Source organism: Haemorhous mexicanus, chromosome 14 (genome assembly GCF_027477595.1).
Source record: "Haemorhous mexicanus isolate bHaeMex1 chromosome 14, bHaeMex1.pri, whole genome shotgun sequence".
Classification (NCBI taxonomy): Eukaryota; Metazoa; Chordata; class Aves; order Passeriformes; family Fringillidae; genus Haemorhous; species Haemorhous mexicanus.
Genome location: NC_082354.1, coordinates 11,102,720 through 11,121,817, shown reverse-complemented (window position 1 = coordinate 11,121,817; position 19,098 = coordinate 11,102,720). Strand labels below are relative to the sequence as shown.

General features: G+C 37.7%; 1 protein-coding gene across 4 annotated transcripts; it reads left to right on the top strand.

Moving 5' to 3' along the window:
• On the top strand, positions 1-17,015 carry XIAP (X-linked inhibitor of apoptosis). Of its 4 annotated transcripts, none has more exons than XM_059858914.1 (9): positions 1-143; positions 2,142-2,265; positions 7,660-7,774; positions 8,032-8,934; positions 10,643-10,742; positions 11,799-11,877; positions 12,471-12,504; positions 13,741-13,965; positions 15,400-17,015. In XM_059858914.1, exons 4-9 carry the CDS (start codon positions 8,064-8,066, stop codon positions 15,591-15,593), a joined length of 1,503 nt encoding a protein of 500 aa, XP_059714897.1. In that variant the 5' UTR covers positions 1-143; positions 2,142-2,265; positions 7,660-7,774; positions 8,032-8,063; the 3' UTR covers positions 15,594-17,015. The 4 variants fall into 4 exon arrangements, with proteins under 4 accessions (XP_059714897.1, XP_059714894.1, XP_059714898.1 ...); XM_059858912.1 differs by lacking the exon at positions 7,660-7,774 and adding an exon at positions 822-892 and having other exon boundaries at positions 97-143; XM_059858911.1 differs by lacking the exon at positions 7,660-7,774.
• Positions 17,016-19,098: the final 2,083 nt, after the last annotated feature.

The window sequence follows — 19,098 nt, the reverse complement described above, 5'->3', positions numbered from 1 at the left end:
CCCGCCCGCCGCGCCCCCACCGGCCCGCCAGGGGGCGCTGCGCCTTTCCAGGCGCTGAGCCTGCCGGGAGCCGCCATCTTCTGATGACAGCGCTGCCGAGAGCGGCTCCGGCGCCGGGGACCGGACGGGATGGGATGCGCCCGGTGAGTGCCCGCGGTAGCGGCGGGACCGGGGCGGCGGCGGGACCCGGACGCAGGCCGGGCTCCCCGGCTGACCGCCTTGGGGCTCTCGCTGATTCGGGCGGCTCGGCGGGGCTCTCCGCGTGGAGCGGGCGGCTCGGTCCCTCGGTTCTGCCCCCACGGCGGTGCCAGGGATGCCGAGGGCCGGTGCGGCCGCCGCTGCCCCCGGGCGCTGCCGGAGCCGGCGGGAGGTCCCGGCCGGTGAGGCGTTGCCATGGGGACGGGCGCGCCGCCCCCCGCGGGAGCGGCCGGGCCGGGCCGGGCCGGGGCTGCCCCGGCGGAGCCCAGACCCTGTCCCGAGCCGTGCCCCGGCTGGAACCTTCAATGCTGCTCTTTGCGAAAGTGGATGAAAAATTTTCTGTTCTAATAAGCGCTTCTGTGGTCTCTGTGGTTCTTTTGACATACTTGAATATTATCACTCCTTGCCCACTCTTTAATTATTTTAATTTTTATGAGGCCTATCACTTGCTAGAAGTGCTTCTTGTTTATAAAAATGCAGTTTTGTTAGATTACAGTAGTTATTAAGAATTCTATAAGGACAAGTTCACTCAAAGTAATTTTTTTCCGTAGTAATTTAAGTTCAAGCAGTTTTCTTTTGCACAATGTCTTTGATCATATGCTTATCATATTTCTCTTTAACAGTAAGTGTGTTTCTCCTTCTGTACTATTTGTCTGATGCTTCTGTCTTCCTGCTGAAAGCCCTGTAAATGGGTGTAAGTATGCATTTCAGTTTGGGTAATTTTTGCCCTGTTTTTAATCTGTATCTGCTGCAAAGTACAGATGTGTTTGCAGCACTACTTCCATATCCCCTCACTGCTACAGTCTTACATTGCAGTTTTAATGCAAATACCTCATATAGCTAACTAGGAGAATTTAGTTTCCTAAATGAGCATGTAGAAACTGTAAGATCTTACAGTAGACCAACTTTGAAGGAAAAGCAACCAACTGCAGGAAAAAAACCCTCTTTTACCTTTTTGTCAAATACGTTTTATTTAATCAAATACCTGGACAAACAGGTAGGATACAGATTTACTTAATTACTCATTGCTTATCCTGAAATAAATCACCACCTAACAGAGAAGACAACAGTGAAGTATTGTCTCTAAGAAAGCAAGTTTTTGTATGATGAATTGGCCTGTTAAGCTTTTATCTGGATATTTTTAATTTTCTTAATTGCTTCCTTTTGCTATCTACTTGACTGCTTTGCAGTTTTCTTTGAGGTGCTTTAAAAAATCCCAAGTACTTCCTGTTATGAAAAGCTTGGCACCTACAGCACTGGCCAAGAAGGGCAAAGGAATAAGTTAATGATCTGCATCTCCTCTGACCTTGCCCTTTGCAGTCAGCAGCAAAAGTGAAAGAATGCTGATGAGGATGGTTGGTTGTGGGTTTTTTTGACTGCTCCCACTGATACAAAACAGACTTGCATTTGTTATCAGAAAAGAAAGGAAATATGTGTTCATATCTCAGTTTTAGAAGTATGAAAATGGACTTAATTTCTGCCAGCATGTACCTGTGATAAGACTTCTCTCTGTTGCTGTCCTCCCAAGGTGGGTGGCACAGCTGCAGGGAGCTGAAGAGTTCCAGAAATCCAGTTTATAATCAAACACAGAATTTCCTAGGAGATAGAAGTCTGGATCACGGGATTTTACTGTCTGCTTTACATTTTTTCTCCTTTTTGCTGCCCTCTAGTTTTTAATTCTGGGATTTTGTTTTGTTGTCTTTGGATGCTAAGGAGTACCCCCAGTTTATGTCCCTTACTAGTTTTAGTAAAACATCTAACAACATTTTAGAGTTTCCCTGACCTCAGACTCTTTCAGCTTTAGATTATATTTTAATTCGGCTTACCTGTCCAAGGGACAGAATTTTTAAACGGTTTTGTTTGGTCATAGCTTTGTGGCTTCACAAACAATGCCGAAGGTTATGTGAAAGAGCTTTCTGAACTCTTTTTTTTTTTACCAACAGGAATGTAAATATTGGAATTTGTTCTAAAGATTGGTGGAAAATAGCAATGAAACCAGTATCTGCTTTGATTAGTCCGTTGCTATGCTTGGTCTGATTGGATACCAAATCCTTAGAGAAAACTGTTGTAAGTACCTTTGTATTGTTTTGTTTAACAGCGTCTAGTCCTTTGCTGCTTTTTATTTTTCATAGCAGGGGATCTTTTTCACAGAGTTCTAATCCAAGATATTCTGAACATGATGATTTAAAGTCAGGCTCAAGAAACCACAAGATTTTTAAACATGAAAAATATAGCTGTGTATGAAGACTGAAAGGCTGTTAAGATGAAGAATGCGTGCTGCAAAGCTTGAATTGATTGTCACTCCTATCATATAAAATGTAAAATGAAGCTGCACATGTCTTGCAGATTATTGTCCTTCCCTGTCAATGATTTGGAGAGTTTCTTATAAAATAAAAAGGCAAGCAGAGTATTTTCAACAGGAACAACTTTCATATTTTGTTTCTGGTAAAATATTAGAATTAGTTTCCAAGTCACCCCCATTTCCTGACAAAGTTAAAAATAAAATATGATGGATTATCCAAGAGAGATTTCCAAGTTTCCAAGATGATGAGGGCTGTGTGTGTATAAACACACACACTTTATATATGAATGTATATATGCAGATTCTTCCCATTCTTTAGCAGCGAAGCATTCCTGCTGTGACCCCAGAAGGAATCAGGGTGCTGTTCTCCCTCAGGCTGCAGCTGAGTGTCAGGGTGCTGTTCTCCCTCAGGCTGCAGCTGAGTGTCGGGGCTGTTCTCCCTCAGGCTGCAGCTGAGTGTCAGGGTGCTGTTCTCCCTCAGGCTGCACTCAGTGACTGAGCGATGGGTGCAGCACAGCTGCTGTGGGAGGCAGCACTGGTGGGGCAGGGAACGCCCTCGCCAGAGGCTGAGGCTGGAGGTGCCAGCCCGGTGCTTCTCCAGCTTTGCCTTAGAATCCAGAAGATTCAGCAGTTCTGCTGTGGCATGAATCATGTTGCTGTAGCTGAAATTTCTTTTCATAATATCTCCCTATTATTTCTTTCATAATATCTCCCTTTTCATAATATCTATGAAAAAGTCCTCTTTTTCCATATTTTTCTTCAACTAGAAGTTTAAATTATTTGTGAAAGAGGGATGTAGCACTAAAAGCTGAAGCTCAGCTCAACAGGAAAGGTGCATCTCAGGGCACTGCAGATTCTAATAGGTATTTTTTACTACTGGCTGTTGTTTTTAATAACCCCTGTTGACTCAGTGGGGTTTTTTTGTTTCTTAGCCACAAAAGCAGTATCTTACTTGGGCTACAGCATGCCAGTTTTTCCTATACAAGCTGGTATTTACTCCTTCCCTCTCATATACAGCTAAAGTTCTGATGACATTTAACTTGGAAGTTCTCCAAAAGGATTTTCTTTCTCTGCCCTTAGCAGCCATGAAACCATCTTTTTTTGTTTATTTCTCTATTCCATACCCATATGACTTCTTCATTAAGAAAATCATAGTGTGTAAATAGTTCTCAGAATGGTATGTTTCTGTTGGCCTGGTTATGTACATTTTGAAGACTGGGAGAGCATGAAAGTCTTTGTGATTCAAGTCAGAAATTAGGAGGGTATAATAGCCCACTATAACCTTGAGCAGCTGACTGACTTCCTGTGATGACAAACCCTGACGGGAGGCTAAGTAGGACCTGGTGGAAGAACAGACAAATAAAGCTGAGTTGATAGGGTTATGTAAGCTTTGGCACTGAATCAGGAGGCATTCTGTAGATACACACCCTCTTTCTAAAATAAATCAAAAATATCTAAACAGAATTTTTTTTTAATGGCTCTTGATAATTAGATATAAATACACTGAAAATTTCAAATACTGTTTAAATATATCATGTTTGTGGTAGTTTTAATCTTTATAAGTAGGTTTTCAGTTAGCAGCATGCACCTTCCTTGATCTAATTGCAGCTGAGCAAGCAGAAACTGAAGTTCATTGAAGTGACATATGCATAATCTGTGTGTCAGCTGGTGCAGTATGTTCTGTTTGATATTTACTTGGTGCACTACTCACATTTCAAAATTCAATCAACAGTAAATACTAGCATGTACCCTTTGGTCAGGAACATGAGGCTGTGCAAGTAGATTTCTTACTTGGAGGTTACTGCCATGCTAGTCATGTAAATGAATTAAAAATAACTCCTTATAATGCCAGTCTAGTTTGGGGTTAAGGATGGAAATAATCAAATCTAGTAAAATATACTTAAAAGGGAAAAGTGAGTTTTGTACATTTCCTTTGAAACTTTTAAAATCTAGGTAATATGATCATGTTGTATTTTTGCATGAAATCAGTACCTCTCAGTATTTTCAAAGCTGAATTAAACATGTTTGTTTTGCAGATCCACAATGTACAATTTTGCATTCTGAATAAGTTAACATTTTTGCTATATATTTTTGTCTCTACTTTTTCTTCTGAAACGTAATCAGTAGGCTATATTGATTGCTAATTCAGGTTGAAAGAAGGTGGTGTCTTGTGGCAAATAGCCTTCAGATGTTTAAAATCAGGATTAAGCTTGGCTTAGCTTCTGGAAGCCTTTCAGGCTAAAATAGACTTGTTTACTCACTGTATAAAAATATATATAATGCTTCAATAATAGTTGAAATATCTAGGTTTTATAAGAGAAGATGATCTTTAACATTTCTGGACCTTCTTCCTTTAATTCACATGTGGTTAATTAAAACCTATGCAAAATGACTTTGTTAATTTCAGTATACATAGAGTATACTCTGACCTCATGTTGGCTACTGGTATATATTGTAAAGTCTTGTGTGCCCGTCTTAGGTGGCAGATTTTTGTGAGTTTATGTTTCTTAGCTGTAAGCTATTAAAAAATTTACCCTCATTCATTTTTCTGCTACAGTTAATATTTGTTTGAGTGCTGTTATGGTGCCAGATATTGTTCTAGATCATTATTCTAACTAACTGGAGTTAGGCAGCTGCTAAAAAACATGTGCAGAAGTAGTCTTCCTAAGCTAGCTGTAATTTTACACTTTGAGTAGTTGCTTTTAACAGTTGTTTGAAATAGAAATAATTGACCATGATACTTTATTTAAAGTAGTGCTAATGTTGTATATGAAACAGTACTTACACAGGCAAGGAGTTTGCCTCAATGTTTGATAAAGATGTTTCTCATAGATGAAACTGTAGTGAAATGTAAACCAGCCATGTTTCGAGGGGCTGTTGTAAGGGAAGGCTTCATGGTGTGGCTGGAGCATTGTCACACCTTGCCTCCTCCTGGGAGGGACTGGCCCTGCTTCTGTCCTTGCAGGAGTTAGATGAGGCTTTTAGAATGATACTTGAACCTTTCTGCTCATTAAATTATGTTGATATAATTTGAAAAAGCTAGTTCATAATTAAGAACCGATCTGTTGTGATTGTACTTTCTGTGCCAGTACTTATTGCTCTCTTGGTATGTGCTTTTCATACTGTTTCGATTGTGAGGATTGACTCCAGAGAATCCAAATGTGGCAAATATTTTCATTATCACCATGGGAAGGGCATAATTTCTTTTTTATTAACCATGTTAACAGAAGGATTTTTGAAGTATTCGTGGCATTGTAGAAAAAACTAATGTACATAAAACAAAAAAATTAAAATGTAAAAAATTTTAATAGGAAAATTTTTTTTTTCACAGTTTCAGAACTCATTTCTATATAAATACAATAGAAATAGAGGTATACTGCTATTCATACAGCAAAAGCCAAATACGTTTGTTTTGGTTTTTTCAATGAACAGTTTGAGAAGCAGTCTTTGAAGGATGTGAGGTAGGCTTTGTGTTCTGGTAGAAAGTCTTTCAGGTACACAGATAAGGAAATTACTGTGCAGCTAAGTGCATGGTAATTCTTTCATGAATGCACTGTAGTAGTGATAGATGCTTAAGGTCATGAGATCTTTACAGGAACAGTTCTAGAGGCTTTAATGTAAGGTTTTATAAGGAACTAAACATTAGCAATAAACATAAAAACTTTTAAGATTTCATTATAAAAAAAATTGTTTTCAATATATGTATGTATATAAAAAATACATGTTTTATGGCAACTTTCATATTACAAAATGTAATTACTGGTTTGGGTTTCTTTGCCCTTCAAAGTCGAAACAAACATAGAGGTCAGATATGGAGGTCAGTCGATGCAATTTATTCAGATGCTATTTTTGAATTTGCTAAGCTAAAACAGAAAGCCACAGTATAATTTGTAGTGTTATTACATTAGTCATGAACTGACAGACAGAAGGAATTAAGGCTGGTGCTCAGTCGCGTGTCCATTATTACATGAAGCACCCATGCCAGGTGTCTGACGTCACGTTTTCTTCACCTGCTCATAGCCTAATTATCTGTGTCATCTTGGCAGAGGATGCAGCAATCCTGCAGCAATACATAGGCATTTTAATTTCCTGCTCCCCTTTCTGAACCCTAAAAAAGGTTTTGTAGAAGCTAAATGTGGTGGTATAGAAGTAATCATTGTAGCATCTGCACTGACATTACAGAATGCATAATCAATATTAATTCAGGTCTTGAGGAAGCTATATTTTTGTGTGCTGGCCTACCTTATACAGACTGGAAATAGATCTATTTCAGGATTCTTATAGAAAATGGAGAAGAACACTTGTTCAGTTAGGTACATACTCTATTCTTCCTTACATGCCTTTCTTTTGCTAATTGGTGAGCTATTACTGCTTTGTGCTAAGAAGTTTATTTGGGCAGTCTCATAATTTAATTTACCACTTTTAAGATATGTATCAGCAATAGCCAAGACTTTTTAAGTTAATAGTATCACTGCACTTGTCTGGACAAGAGATGAATGTTTACTGTGCTTTGACTTCATCCATGTTGGGATGAAGGTGATGACTGTCAGTTTGTGGTTCTTGCATAGGACCAGATGTAGCCAAGTTGCTTTGTTTCATCCTCAGCAAAGATGGGGCTTGTTTGAGTGCTCTTAGCAGCCTTCTGGCACAGAAGGGACATGAGACAGAACTGGCAGTTGGTACTCACCCTGGAAAAGTATAGGCAGGGGTAGGAATGTGTGACAAGTGCTAAGAAGAATGACATTCCTTCACATAGGGAAGGGAGGAAAAGTTGGGGTGATGGCAGAGGCACAGGAATTTTTCTAGAGGGTGTAGGCAGGGTGTGGAAAAGTGGAAGCAGTATGATGGACATGAACACTAGTGCTGGGTATTCCCAACACACTGATCTTTAAAGCAATGCCCAACACTTTGGTCATTGAAATATCTGATAGTTTATTTCACAAGATATTTTGCTAAAATATAAATTGAGGTCTGTCTTTGCAATTAAGTAAAAAAGCTTTTTTCTTTTTGATGTGGTTTTACCAGTTGCTGCCCACCAGGGATGTCATGGCCTTCATATGAGGATAATCTATAGTTGTGTTTGAGAATTGAGCTCTAAAATCTTGCAACAATGGTCTGGCTCAGATCATTATTTGAAATTTAGTAACTTTGTATTTCAGGTTGAGAAGCATTTTGGCCAGAACTTTTATTAAAGTGTTTTGTTGATTTCATTCTTGCAATCTTTCTTAAGAAGTAGAACATACTTTTGAAGCTATAAACCTGTATGTTCTCCAGGTAAGTGTTTATAGGCCTCTAAGACATCTTGATCTTTCTGCTTTTCTTTACAAATTTTTTGTTATTTTGGTTTTGATACCTTGGTGTTTGCTTCTATGTGGCAGGTAATGCAGGCAAGGGTAAAATGGGGGAGAAGAGGAGGAGTTGTTATTTTAATAAGTAAAGGATGGTACTTGAATTTAGCCAGCTTCCAGGGTTGTATATGGGTATGATCTATCCTTCTGTCTGGGAAACTAAAACATATATTCTTTGTTTAGGAAACCTGCCGGGGAGCCCTGCTTATGAAGAGATGACGTGTCATGTCCCCCAGAGCTCGGAAGCCTGTGCCGCCGCGGACGCTGACGGCGCCCAGGAATGGGCGCGGGAACGTGAGCGACGGGGAACTTTTGTTGGATTTCCACAGGACTGTCCTGTTTCCGTGCTGGCTCTAGCACGAGCTGGCTTTGTTTATACTGGAGAAGGTGACAAAGTGAAGTGCTTCAGTTGCCATACAACTGTTGAAGGATGGGTGCCTGGGGATTCTGCAGTTGAGAGACACAAACAGCTTGCCCCCAACTGCAAGTTTATTACTGAATCTGCTTTTCTGGAAAGTGACATGGATCCTGTTACCCAGAACTACCAGAATAGAACTGAAAATGGTACCAGCAATTCAGCCCTCCCATGTGCTCTGGATGACCCTGATGTGGAGGCAGATTACCTTTTGAGAACTAGGCAGGTTGTGGATATGTCAGATAGTTTATATCCTAAAAATCCTGCTATGTGCAGTGAAGAAACAAGATTAAAGTCTTTTCACAACTGGCCCCTCAATGGGCAGCTGACACCACAGGAATTAGCTAATGCTGGATTTTATTATACAGGTGTTGGTGACCAAGTGGCATGTTTTTGTTGTGGTGGAAAGTTGAAGAACTGGGAACCCGGTGACAGAGCTTGGTCAGAACACAAGAGGCATTTTCCCAAATGCTTTTTTGTTCTGGGCCGGGATGTAGGAAATGTTTCAAGTGAATCTATTCCTTCTGAGCTTGGTATAAGTGGTCTGAACAATGCACAGCACCCAAGGAACCCCTCTATGGCAAAATATGGAAAACGTTTACAAACATTTTTATCTTGGATATATCCTGTTGACAAGGAGCAACTTGCAGAAGCTGGGTTCTATAGCATAGGTAAGCCAGACCTTGAAATGACTAATACCTTTTACAAAGAAATTGTTCATGAGCAAGTGTCTTGTTATGGAAAAAACCCGAATTTTAATTTTTTTTTTTTTTTATGAAACAATGTGGGAAGTGGATTTGTAGAGAAGAAATAGCTGGCTTCTGATTGTGATAGCTTGAATTATAACATCAGTATTGTCTCACCCTTCTCATGAGACTGAAAATGGAATAAAAGTTTTTAAAACATCTCTCAGTTGCCCCATCTCTGGGTCAGAAAAGGGCATTGTCCGACAAAACAGTTTGCCAGAATCTCTTTACTCTGTAATCTGCTTTTCACAGTTCTTATGTAAAATTGCATACATTGTATCAAGTGTGTTTACTAGCAAAGCGTGGACTTGATCATAAGTTTATTTTTGGCAGTAAAACAACCAAGTATTTTTTTTGCCTGTTAAACCTTTATAATACGTCTTTCACAATGACAATTATTTGAGTTAATAATTTTTAAGAAACAAAGTGCTGTCCTCCAGACCTGAGGTGTAAGGAATGGGCCTGTGGCCTGTACAAAAGCCTGTGAACAAGACAATCCAGAATCCAGGTTGTGTGCCATTGTACCTAGTTCACGGGAGTTTGCATTGTCATGGCATGAGGACACCCAAAACCAGCAAATAACACTACTGCCTACTTTATGAAGACAGTGGTGCCAGTGGAAGAGCTTTTACTCTTAGACATGTTGTGTTTGATTTGGATAAGACACCATCTCTGTGCATTGGTTTCTAAATTAGATGGAATTGCACAGTACCATTAAAGACCTTTGAAATTCCACCCTGGGAGATACTGTACAGGTGCAAAGTACTGCTCTTACTCAGTCACAAGGAAAAGGGGATTATCTGGGGTAATTTCTTGCTCTCAACTTACTTGACTTCTCTCTTAGTAAGTCTCAGAACTTTATAGCATCATTATGTTTATTTTACTTGTGGCCATAAATAAAATTTTTGCCATATTCCGTTATAGGTTAAAATTGGGCAATATTTGTACCCACTAGAACTATTTTATTGATTTCTCCTTGGGTGCATGAAAGTACCAAAAGATCTGTATGGTGGAGTTGCACTAACTGGGCACCAGCTTATCAGACTGAGGGCTCTTCAGGTGACTTCTGTGAAAACTGTTCCCTGTGGCCTGAGAAGAATTTAACTCTCTGTGGAAACACTATCCATAACTCCTCTCATTCCAATAAAAACAATATTAAAGCAGTTTCTGGGGCAGTCTTGGATCACTGTGCTAGAACAGAGAGGATGCAGTTCTCCTCAGCTGGTTTTGCTATTGCTGGTTAGGGCCTCTTGATCTTAATGGGAAATGGAGGTCCACAAAGCCATGTAAACATCTCTCATTCTTTGTGGTAGACCTCTTCAGGCCTTGTTTACCATTGGATTGAGCTCCATGATAACAGAGTGTTTTCAGCTTTTGTTTTTTTGTCTGTGTAATTACTTACTAAAATAAAATTCAGGAAACTTGCTTCTCTTATTTTGTATATCTTTAAGCTGAGTTCTCCCCTGAACATTTGTTTCAAATCTGTGTTGTCCTCTGTTAAAAGGGAGTTTTTTTCAATTAAAATTGTAAATCATTAAAAGAAATACTTATTTTCTTATAATAACATTGTAGTTGAAAACTTGGTATTATGCCTGCACAAAGTATGCAACTTTATTCTTGTGTGTCTCCTCAGGTAATGGTGATCATGTTGTGTGTTTCCACTGTGGTGGAGGATTGCAGGAATGGAAGGAAAATGAAGACCCTTGGGACCAGCATGCCAAATGGTTTCCTGGGTAAGGTATCCCTTAGTGCTTGCTTGGTGTGTGTCTGAGTCTTATTTACAGTATATTGCATTTTAATGACAGAGCATACTAATAAAGGCTTGAGAAGGCTGATTATGGTTTAATACTGTTTAGATTTATGCAAATAATTTTGTCTTATTTGTAGCATTATTAAAGGGAAGATATCTATGTCTGTATGTTTGCTTTGTCAGCAAGAATTGTGTGGTTTTGTCACTATGTATCTGAGGGTTTTTGCTTGTTATCAAAGGGCTACATTGTAGTGGTTGTTTTAATAGATTTGTATATGTAAAAGTTTGTAACTTATACAAGATACAAAATTACTAAAGAGCTGCCAGGGAGCAAACAAACCTGAAGTAGGTTAGTGGCGTGGAATATAAAACAAGGTTCTCTTTAATTTGAAAGGATTAAAGATTTCAGTCAGTAGTAGTAGTAGCAGCAGCAGCAGCAGAAGTAGTTTTTAGAAAGACTACCAATATTGTCTAAAATCTGTTTTGAGGTTTTGCACATCAGCCTCAGTGGCAGGGTGTCAGTCTCACAGCAGCTGTCTGTTCCTGAAGGTGAAATGACTGCTGGAGCTGGAGAACTCTTTCCAAGGAGTTATGGCATTCCCTAAGTCTTCTGGTAGGGAAGAGCTCTGCCCAGTGGCTAAGGCTGGCTGGAAAATCATGAAAGAAAGCATGGAAGGCACCTGTTTCACCAGTGACTGTTTGCTTTGATTGTGAAAGACTAAAAAAACCAGCTTTTTAACATAATGTTTGTTTTTCATTTGAGTGAGCCTTTACATTTAGAGATCTGTCATGAGCTGTCATGGCCAACAACTATTAAGCTTTCTTTTTCACCAAAAATGTGGGAAAGATAAGTGCTGCTTAAGTGTTTAAGATGTTCTTAGAAATATTACAGTGACATCACAGATGTTGACTAAACATTTAGAGATTTTAAAAGCAGGTAATCTGTATGATGTAGAAAATTTATCAAAGCTTCCGTAGTTATGTAACAAATTTTTGCTGCTAATGCAGTTTTATTAAATCTAAATATTCTTATTTTTAGGTGCAGATTTGTGAGCAATGAAAAGGGGATAGAATTTATAAATAACGTTCACTTAAAAGATGGATGTAGGGATTCAACAGTAAGTTTCCTGCTTATTAATAATCTTGTTAAAATAGAAAAAATAAACATAATTTTTATATGAAGCTACCTTTTCATTACATGCCTATCATTTAATCCACCTGGTGCTACTTTCAGTGGCAGAAAGTGAAAGAATTGCAGTGTGTTTTGGCTCTGTCAGTCAGAGTGTAGCCATCTCCCAGTTCCCCATAGCCTGGGCTATGGGTCACAGCCAGGGCACCTTGTGAATGTTGGATATTGGATACTGAACAGGTGCCATTTGTTGTATAGCCTGGGAACCTAAGGTTGATGATGAATAATAGCAGATACATTTTCTTTTCTTGTTGGTAGAACATTGTTAAACTTGTCACTAAAATGTAAAACTGATAATATTTTAGAATTCTTTTGTAGACTAAGAATTGTGTACATATGCTTATTGCAGAGATGGATTAAAATTATAAGAAAATACTGATCATGTTGTTCAGAGCAGAGTAAATAGTTTAAGTCCCTAAAATAACTTAAGATCAAATAGCTATTTTTTTAATTTGTAACTGTATGTATTTCCTTCTACTTTCTCCAGAATTGTAATTTTGTTTCTTTATGTTTTACTTTTAGACAGAAGCTGCTGAAGGGACAATAATTCCTAAAGGTATCTGTTTAAAACAAACAGCTTCCCCCTATTTTGGAATAGCCATATTTGAATGTATAGTGACAGGAATGGTTAATTTTAAAAATAACTCTATTATGTTTCAAAATAAAGTACTACAGGCAAAATGTTGGATGATACTCTTCCATTACTTCATTGCTTCTAAAGAACTGCAGAGTGTATTTTATTTCTCTTAGAGGAAATATAATTACAATTTGGTAAATATTGTAAAGATTGTGAACCATGGAAGAAGTTTGTACAGGACTCAGTCTTACAGCTAGTGAGTGTGCATCGAGTATGGAATTAGTAGTGCTGTGGTGTGAATGCTAAACACTGAACAGAAACAGCCCTTCTTCACGGGGCAGGAAGAGTTGGTCTGTCCAGTGGCAAGGACCAGGAAGCTGAGCAGGCTGAAGTAGTTTATTATGTCTTCCAGAATTACACATTCCTGCAATGCTTTTCACAAATACCAAGCAATAAAAAGACAAAACAGCCAGGGTAGGAGGAGGCCAGTCAAGCAGCTTCATCCCAGGGAATGGAACTATTGATAGTAAGAGTGGCTACACAAAACCTGCTTAGAAATCTCTCCCATACTGCTCATTTATGAGAGTTAAAACAAAGGAACATTTAAAAAAAAAAAAAAGTTTTTGTTTTTAAAAATTAAAAATTAAAAAATTTTGCTATTTGAACAATGTTGATAAGTAAAAGGAAGGGGAAGGTCTAATAGACTGAATAATGGTTTCCCCAAGCAGTGTTGTGTCTTGCCATGGATAGACCTGCTTGCTTGTTGGTGGTGCTGTGTTTTGGTTTTATAAATTCAAATTATTTCTCTCAACACATGTATGAAGTTTTTTTCCTTCTCTGAACTGAATTAAAATTGATGTAATGTTACTTATCCATTGTGTCTTTTTGGATGAATGTCATTTAATATTCAGCTACAAAATTTGTCATGGTAGTTATATGAGACATGTTATTTAATTTGAAGTTGTTGATTTTAACAGCAAATCTAGGAGGATTTCCATAATATAAATAGATGAGGGGAGACTGGGAAAGCTAGGATAGAAAAAAAACTCAAATCTGCAGTCTTAACAATTAGCAAAATTCTCAAATTGGAAGTATAGTTCCTTTGATTACATATTTGTTTGCAAATATGTGTCTTAGAGTACTGTAATCAATACTGTCAGATCAGATTCATCCTTCTTAAAGTGTTTTTGTTTTGTTTTTAATTTCTTGTTTTAGATGGTCTCTTACAGAATCCTTTGGTACAAAGTGCCATAGCCATGGGTTTCAGTTTGTCTGAGATTAGGAACACCATGGAAAAGAGATTGCAGATGACTGGAGAAAGTCACACATCTGTTGAGGATCTGGTAGCAGACCTAAGTGCTCATAAAGAAAATACAAGGGATGAAGAACCAAATGAAATCCCAGTTGAGCAAGATGAGCTTATTCAGTTACAAAACCTTTGTGTGTACTTTCATATCAGTTCTTTAGTCTGTGAAATATTTTTTAATGTTAACTGTTTATTCTGCCCTCTGATCCCAGTCTTACCTATGGTAAATTTACAGTTTTGTAAATTAAATTTAAAGACATTTGGTTTGGGACATTAAAAAAAAAGCAAACAAACCTGAACAAACTGTGTGTTAAAATATTTGAGTGTAGCAGCATTTATAAATATCATCTCTAAAATAAGTAGTATTTGTATCTCACAGGTGTGTAACAGTGACAGTCTAGTGTGCTTCTGGGAAAGGTTGTATGTGGTAACAAAAAAACCCAAAATTGTTGTGACAATTATATTTAAAAATAAAAGCAAGAATATAGGTATGAGATGAACTATAGATGTGGCAAAGTGAAATAGGCCCAGGGACACACTGTCCTATTTGGTGTATTCAATGTGAAAAAGTCACAGTGGGGGGCATTTATTTACAGTATGTCATTTTGCTTGGGGCAGAAATGTCTTTATTCTTGGCCAATAAGAACAAGTGTGCATCTAAATGATGTTTCTATTCAGTTATTTATGTTCCACCTTTGCTGGGACATGCAAGTCATGCTCAGAAAGCCCTTGTGGTGCACTCTGCAGACAGACCAAATGCAGGAGTTCTGATTCAGGAGACTTGTAGTTTAAGACAAGCATATGGGTGAATTCATAGGGAGGGCAAAGACCACCTGCTTGGCATGATAAGCTGAGATCTTACCAACCCACTCTTTTCATTAAGATTTTTAATAGGGCATTCTGGGGGAAGAAGAACTTGCATTGCAACTGGACCTTATTTTGGTGGTTGGCTGTGCAGAGCTTCCCCCAAGTGGCAGGGGAAGGTGTCTGAATTTTGTATTTTCAAATGGGGCATATTGGAATAATAAAGAGCTCATGTACAGTGCCAGATTGACTCTTTCTGTGTTACAGATTGTAAGCTTTTTGAAGTCTGGGCATCTTGAAAATGGGGGCAGGGAAGGAAGTCACATCCTCATTTTCTCATTGGGAAAACTCAGAAAAAGAAATAAAATCCAAAAGACTTAACCAGTAGCAACGAGCCTTTCTTTCACCTTTTGCTCAAATTTTGGGGAAATTTTGTCAGAGGGAGGTCTGTGAAAAGAGAATGGTTCCTGATTGAAATATGCATATCCTAAATTGTACAGGTATTTCAAGCTTTTACCAATGCAGATAGATGTACTCCCTGCTTGTATTGGCCTGGGAGATGTAATGGGATACAAGGGGAAATAAAAGAGAGGATTCCATGCTGCAGCTGAGATTCCTCTCTTGTAGTTCTTCTTGGTTCTTTTTAAGGGTGTGACCTTTAAATCATATGAAGAACACCTTGTCCTTGTGTGTAAAGAGAAAAAAAAGAGAGATTCAATGGTAGTAAGTATGTTAACTTCCTTTTATGTGTCTTTTTTCCTTAGACCTCAGTACTGAAGAGAAGTTAAGACGTTTGCAGGAAGAAAAGCTCTGTAAAATCTGTATGGCTAAGGACGTGTCAGTTGTCTTCATTCCCTGTGGTCACCTAGTTGCCTGTAAGGAATGTGCTCAATTACTTAATGAATGCCCTCTGTGTCGTACAGATATTATGAAAATACAGGAAATTTTTTTGTATTAGTGAAATACACAGCACTATGGATGCAAATGTTTCCTGTTTTATTACTTAAAAAATGTGTAACATAATGTAAAAAATGCAGTTTGTTCCAGACTGTAACCATATGGCAGGACTTAGATTTTTCTGCTGTCAAACTCTACACATTTTAACACTTTACAAATTATTTTCCTAAAGTGGGTTTTTTGTATGTAAAAAGCAATATGTATGAAAGGCAAATATGTATATTTTGTAACTTCAGTTCATAGACCTGATATGTGAGAGCCCAAGTAATGTAAACCTTTATTTATGTAATCGTTGCTTTGCTTCACTTTGGTAGGACTCTGTATGACTGAAGTTTGTGCAAATAGAGTTTGTACAAAGAGCCTGTCCCTATACCAAATTTGTAAATAAGTTAATTCAAAATATAATTGTATACATGTATATTATACCTGAGATTTTAGCTTTTTAAAAATATTATGTAGGATTGGAAGTAGTCTCTTTTTTCCTGTAACTTTGGTTGTAACATAATTCAGACAATACACATAAACCTGCTGCTGTAACCTTATGGTTACTTCTGCGACATTTTAGGTTTATCTGTTTTAATTTAATTCTTGTCTCCTTATCTGTTTTTCTGGTTCAGATGTACAAATTGTCTTCAGTAAGCTGGTTTTGGACATCTGTTTTTCACAAAGTTCCATATTTATATAAAATGCACATTAATTTTATTGATTAAAAGGGAACTCAAGAAATTAAGGAGATTTTGTGTACCCTGTGCCCTTTGTGATAGGAGGCTCATTTTAAATTTACCCCTTACACAAAAAGATGTTCAGTTTGACTTTTTCTTGTTTGGTTTTTTTTTGTAACACAATGTCATCCTAACTGATTTATCTGCTAATACTTTGCACTGCTTCATAACTTACATTTTCATAGGAGAAGATTAAACTTTATCTCCTAGAAAATGCTTTTTTAAAATTCACTACCAGTGTTAGAAATCTTTCATTTTTGTTCATGTCAGATTGCAGCATTTAAATTTAAAAGTTAAGAACTATTCTAATGAGAGCCACCTTAAAATATTTAAACTGTTTCTTGCTGGACTGATCCCCCCAATTCTGATTTTGAAAGTATCATAGCTTTGTATTTAAGTACAGCTGTTTTGTGATCACTGCTTGATTATGTCACTTCCTTATTTTGTGGAACTACTGATATGTTCTCTGTATATATTTTTGAGTCTAAACACTAAGGTTTAGAACATAGAATATACAGAACATAGTTTTTCATGTTATTAAAGTTTTGAATACACAGAAATATATTATCTACCTTTTCTATTTTTTTAAATCTCTGCTGTGTAATGGTATGAATATTTAAAATAAAGTGCAACCCAGATGTTCCTTGTTCAGTGTATTTGATTCTCACATTAAAAAAAATAGCAGAAGGCTGCTTTCTGTTGCTTTTTGTTTTGTAATTAAACTTATTAATTTAACCTGAGTGTTATTAAGGATAATGAATATATTTTAATCTGAGAGAAAATAAAATCTATTGTTTCTATAGATTAAAGTTTGTTAATTACAAATCTAACATTAGTTTTGCTATTTTTTATGGTTGAATTTGGTCTTGGGAATAGATGATGACTAGAAATTCATGAAGAATTCAGTTTTATTTTGCCTTTCTGTGCCTCTGTGAGGAGTTTAATGTTTCAGATAATTCATGCATACAGGAATTTTTGGGACAGATATGGTCTGGCAATCCTGACAGCCTTGTTCCTAGCTGCCATTCTTCCCTACAGGGAGGGTCTCCTGTCCATCTCAAGGGAAATGGAAGGGGATTGTTAGCCTTGAGCTGCTGTACCTTGCCAGAAATAGCTTGTTTAGTTAAGGCTGCACCCCGTGTGCTGCTGACTTGTTCAAGCAGATGGTTGGTTACCTAAGCTTGACCTGAGTCATGTGAGAGAGGCTGGATCAGCTGGATCCAACTCACAGGCTGCAGAACCTGGCAGGCAGCTCAAAGTCCTGTCTGCGAAAGAGCTGGACCAAATTTAGCTTAAACTGTTGCAAAACTAAATCTCAGCAAGGAGGTGATTTGGGGTGTAAATGTAGTATGTAAATTGTCTGAGAAAAGCTGGGAAGTAGGTCACACACCGAACCTTCTTCACTGCAATGGAGAGCAAACACATTGTCCTACATTGTGTGATTGCTTCATGGTAAAGCTTGTTAACTTTTAAAAGGTTTATATTTTTAGGTACATATCCCTTACTGCAACTTTTTCATTAATATAAATGATACAGCTATGTAGCAATTCAAGTTGTAATCACTTAGGGACATTAAAGGATTAAAAGCCTTTTAGTGAGATGTCAAAATAAAAATGACAAACTCTGTAGGTTTAGGGGTTTTTTTAAAAGCTATAATCAGAGTTCTATTCAGACTAAATGTGAAAAAATAATTAGCATAGTCATCAAATTCTGACAGCTTGAATTAGGAAGACTGTTTTTCAATTTATTCTGATTTTTAGTATCTTAAAGAAACAGAAGAAATTCCATAGCCGCTACTACTGGGCTGGGTGTTTAAAGAGACAGAAATGAAGAATCCAAATAAATGGAGTGGAAGCACAGGGGCTTTGAAAAGGAAGTAAGTAGCAGAACACAGATGCCCTGGAAGTTGATTGTTATGAGTTTCCTGGGAGCTGTGCAATATGTTCAAGGATCCGTATTCAGTAACTTTCTTCCAGTGGCTTCTGTATACTATCTTTCTTTGATGTTACTTGTAGTAGCAGAACTACTTGCTGCTCTGGATACATGAGAGATTTACAAGGGTTTTCAGTAATGTCCTGGAAGTTTGTTGCTTAGAAAGCATGGGAAGTACATGGCTTATTTATAAACAGAAGGCTAAAATAAGGAAACCCAAAGAGTCAATGTTTTTGTTATGTGTGGAACTTTTTCTTGCTGCCTTGAAATGTGGGGTCTGAAACACACAGACTCACTCAGCTGATTGCAGCAGCTTCCGCCTCTACAGCTTGGAGCTGTCTGGACTTTTTTAAAATTTGTTTTGAGACTTGATCTTAAGCTCATAATACAATAAAACCTTCTTAAATTATTATAGCTTGGGGATTGGTTGTTGGTTCATTGGTAGGGTTTTGGTTTTTTTGGTTTTGTGTTTGTTTTTGGGGTTTCTTTTAATTAGAATATTTAAATATTCATTTTAACATTGTCTGGTTAGTTTAGTTTTGACCACAGTTCTTCAGTGGGATTTTTTGTTAGCTGTATGTACAATCTGAAGCTACAGGACAAATTATTGAAGTTTTCAAAGTGTTGCTGTTAATCAGCATGGGTTTTAAAGTTACCTTTTCTATTTGTTTTTATTGTAATTGACAGAAATGTAAATACAATGGGTGCTTGGAATTGAATTATCACTGGGTGGAGGTTAATACAGGCACTGGAATATGGTGTTCATGTGAAACCAAGCTGAAGTGGTGTTCTGTAGGATGGAGCATTGCCAGGGCCAGTGACCTTTGCTGCTGTGGTCTTCACGAGCTACTT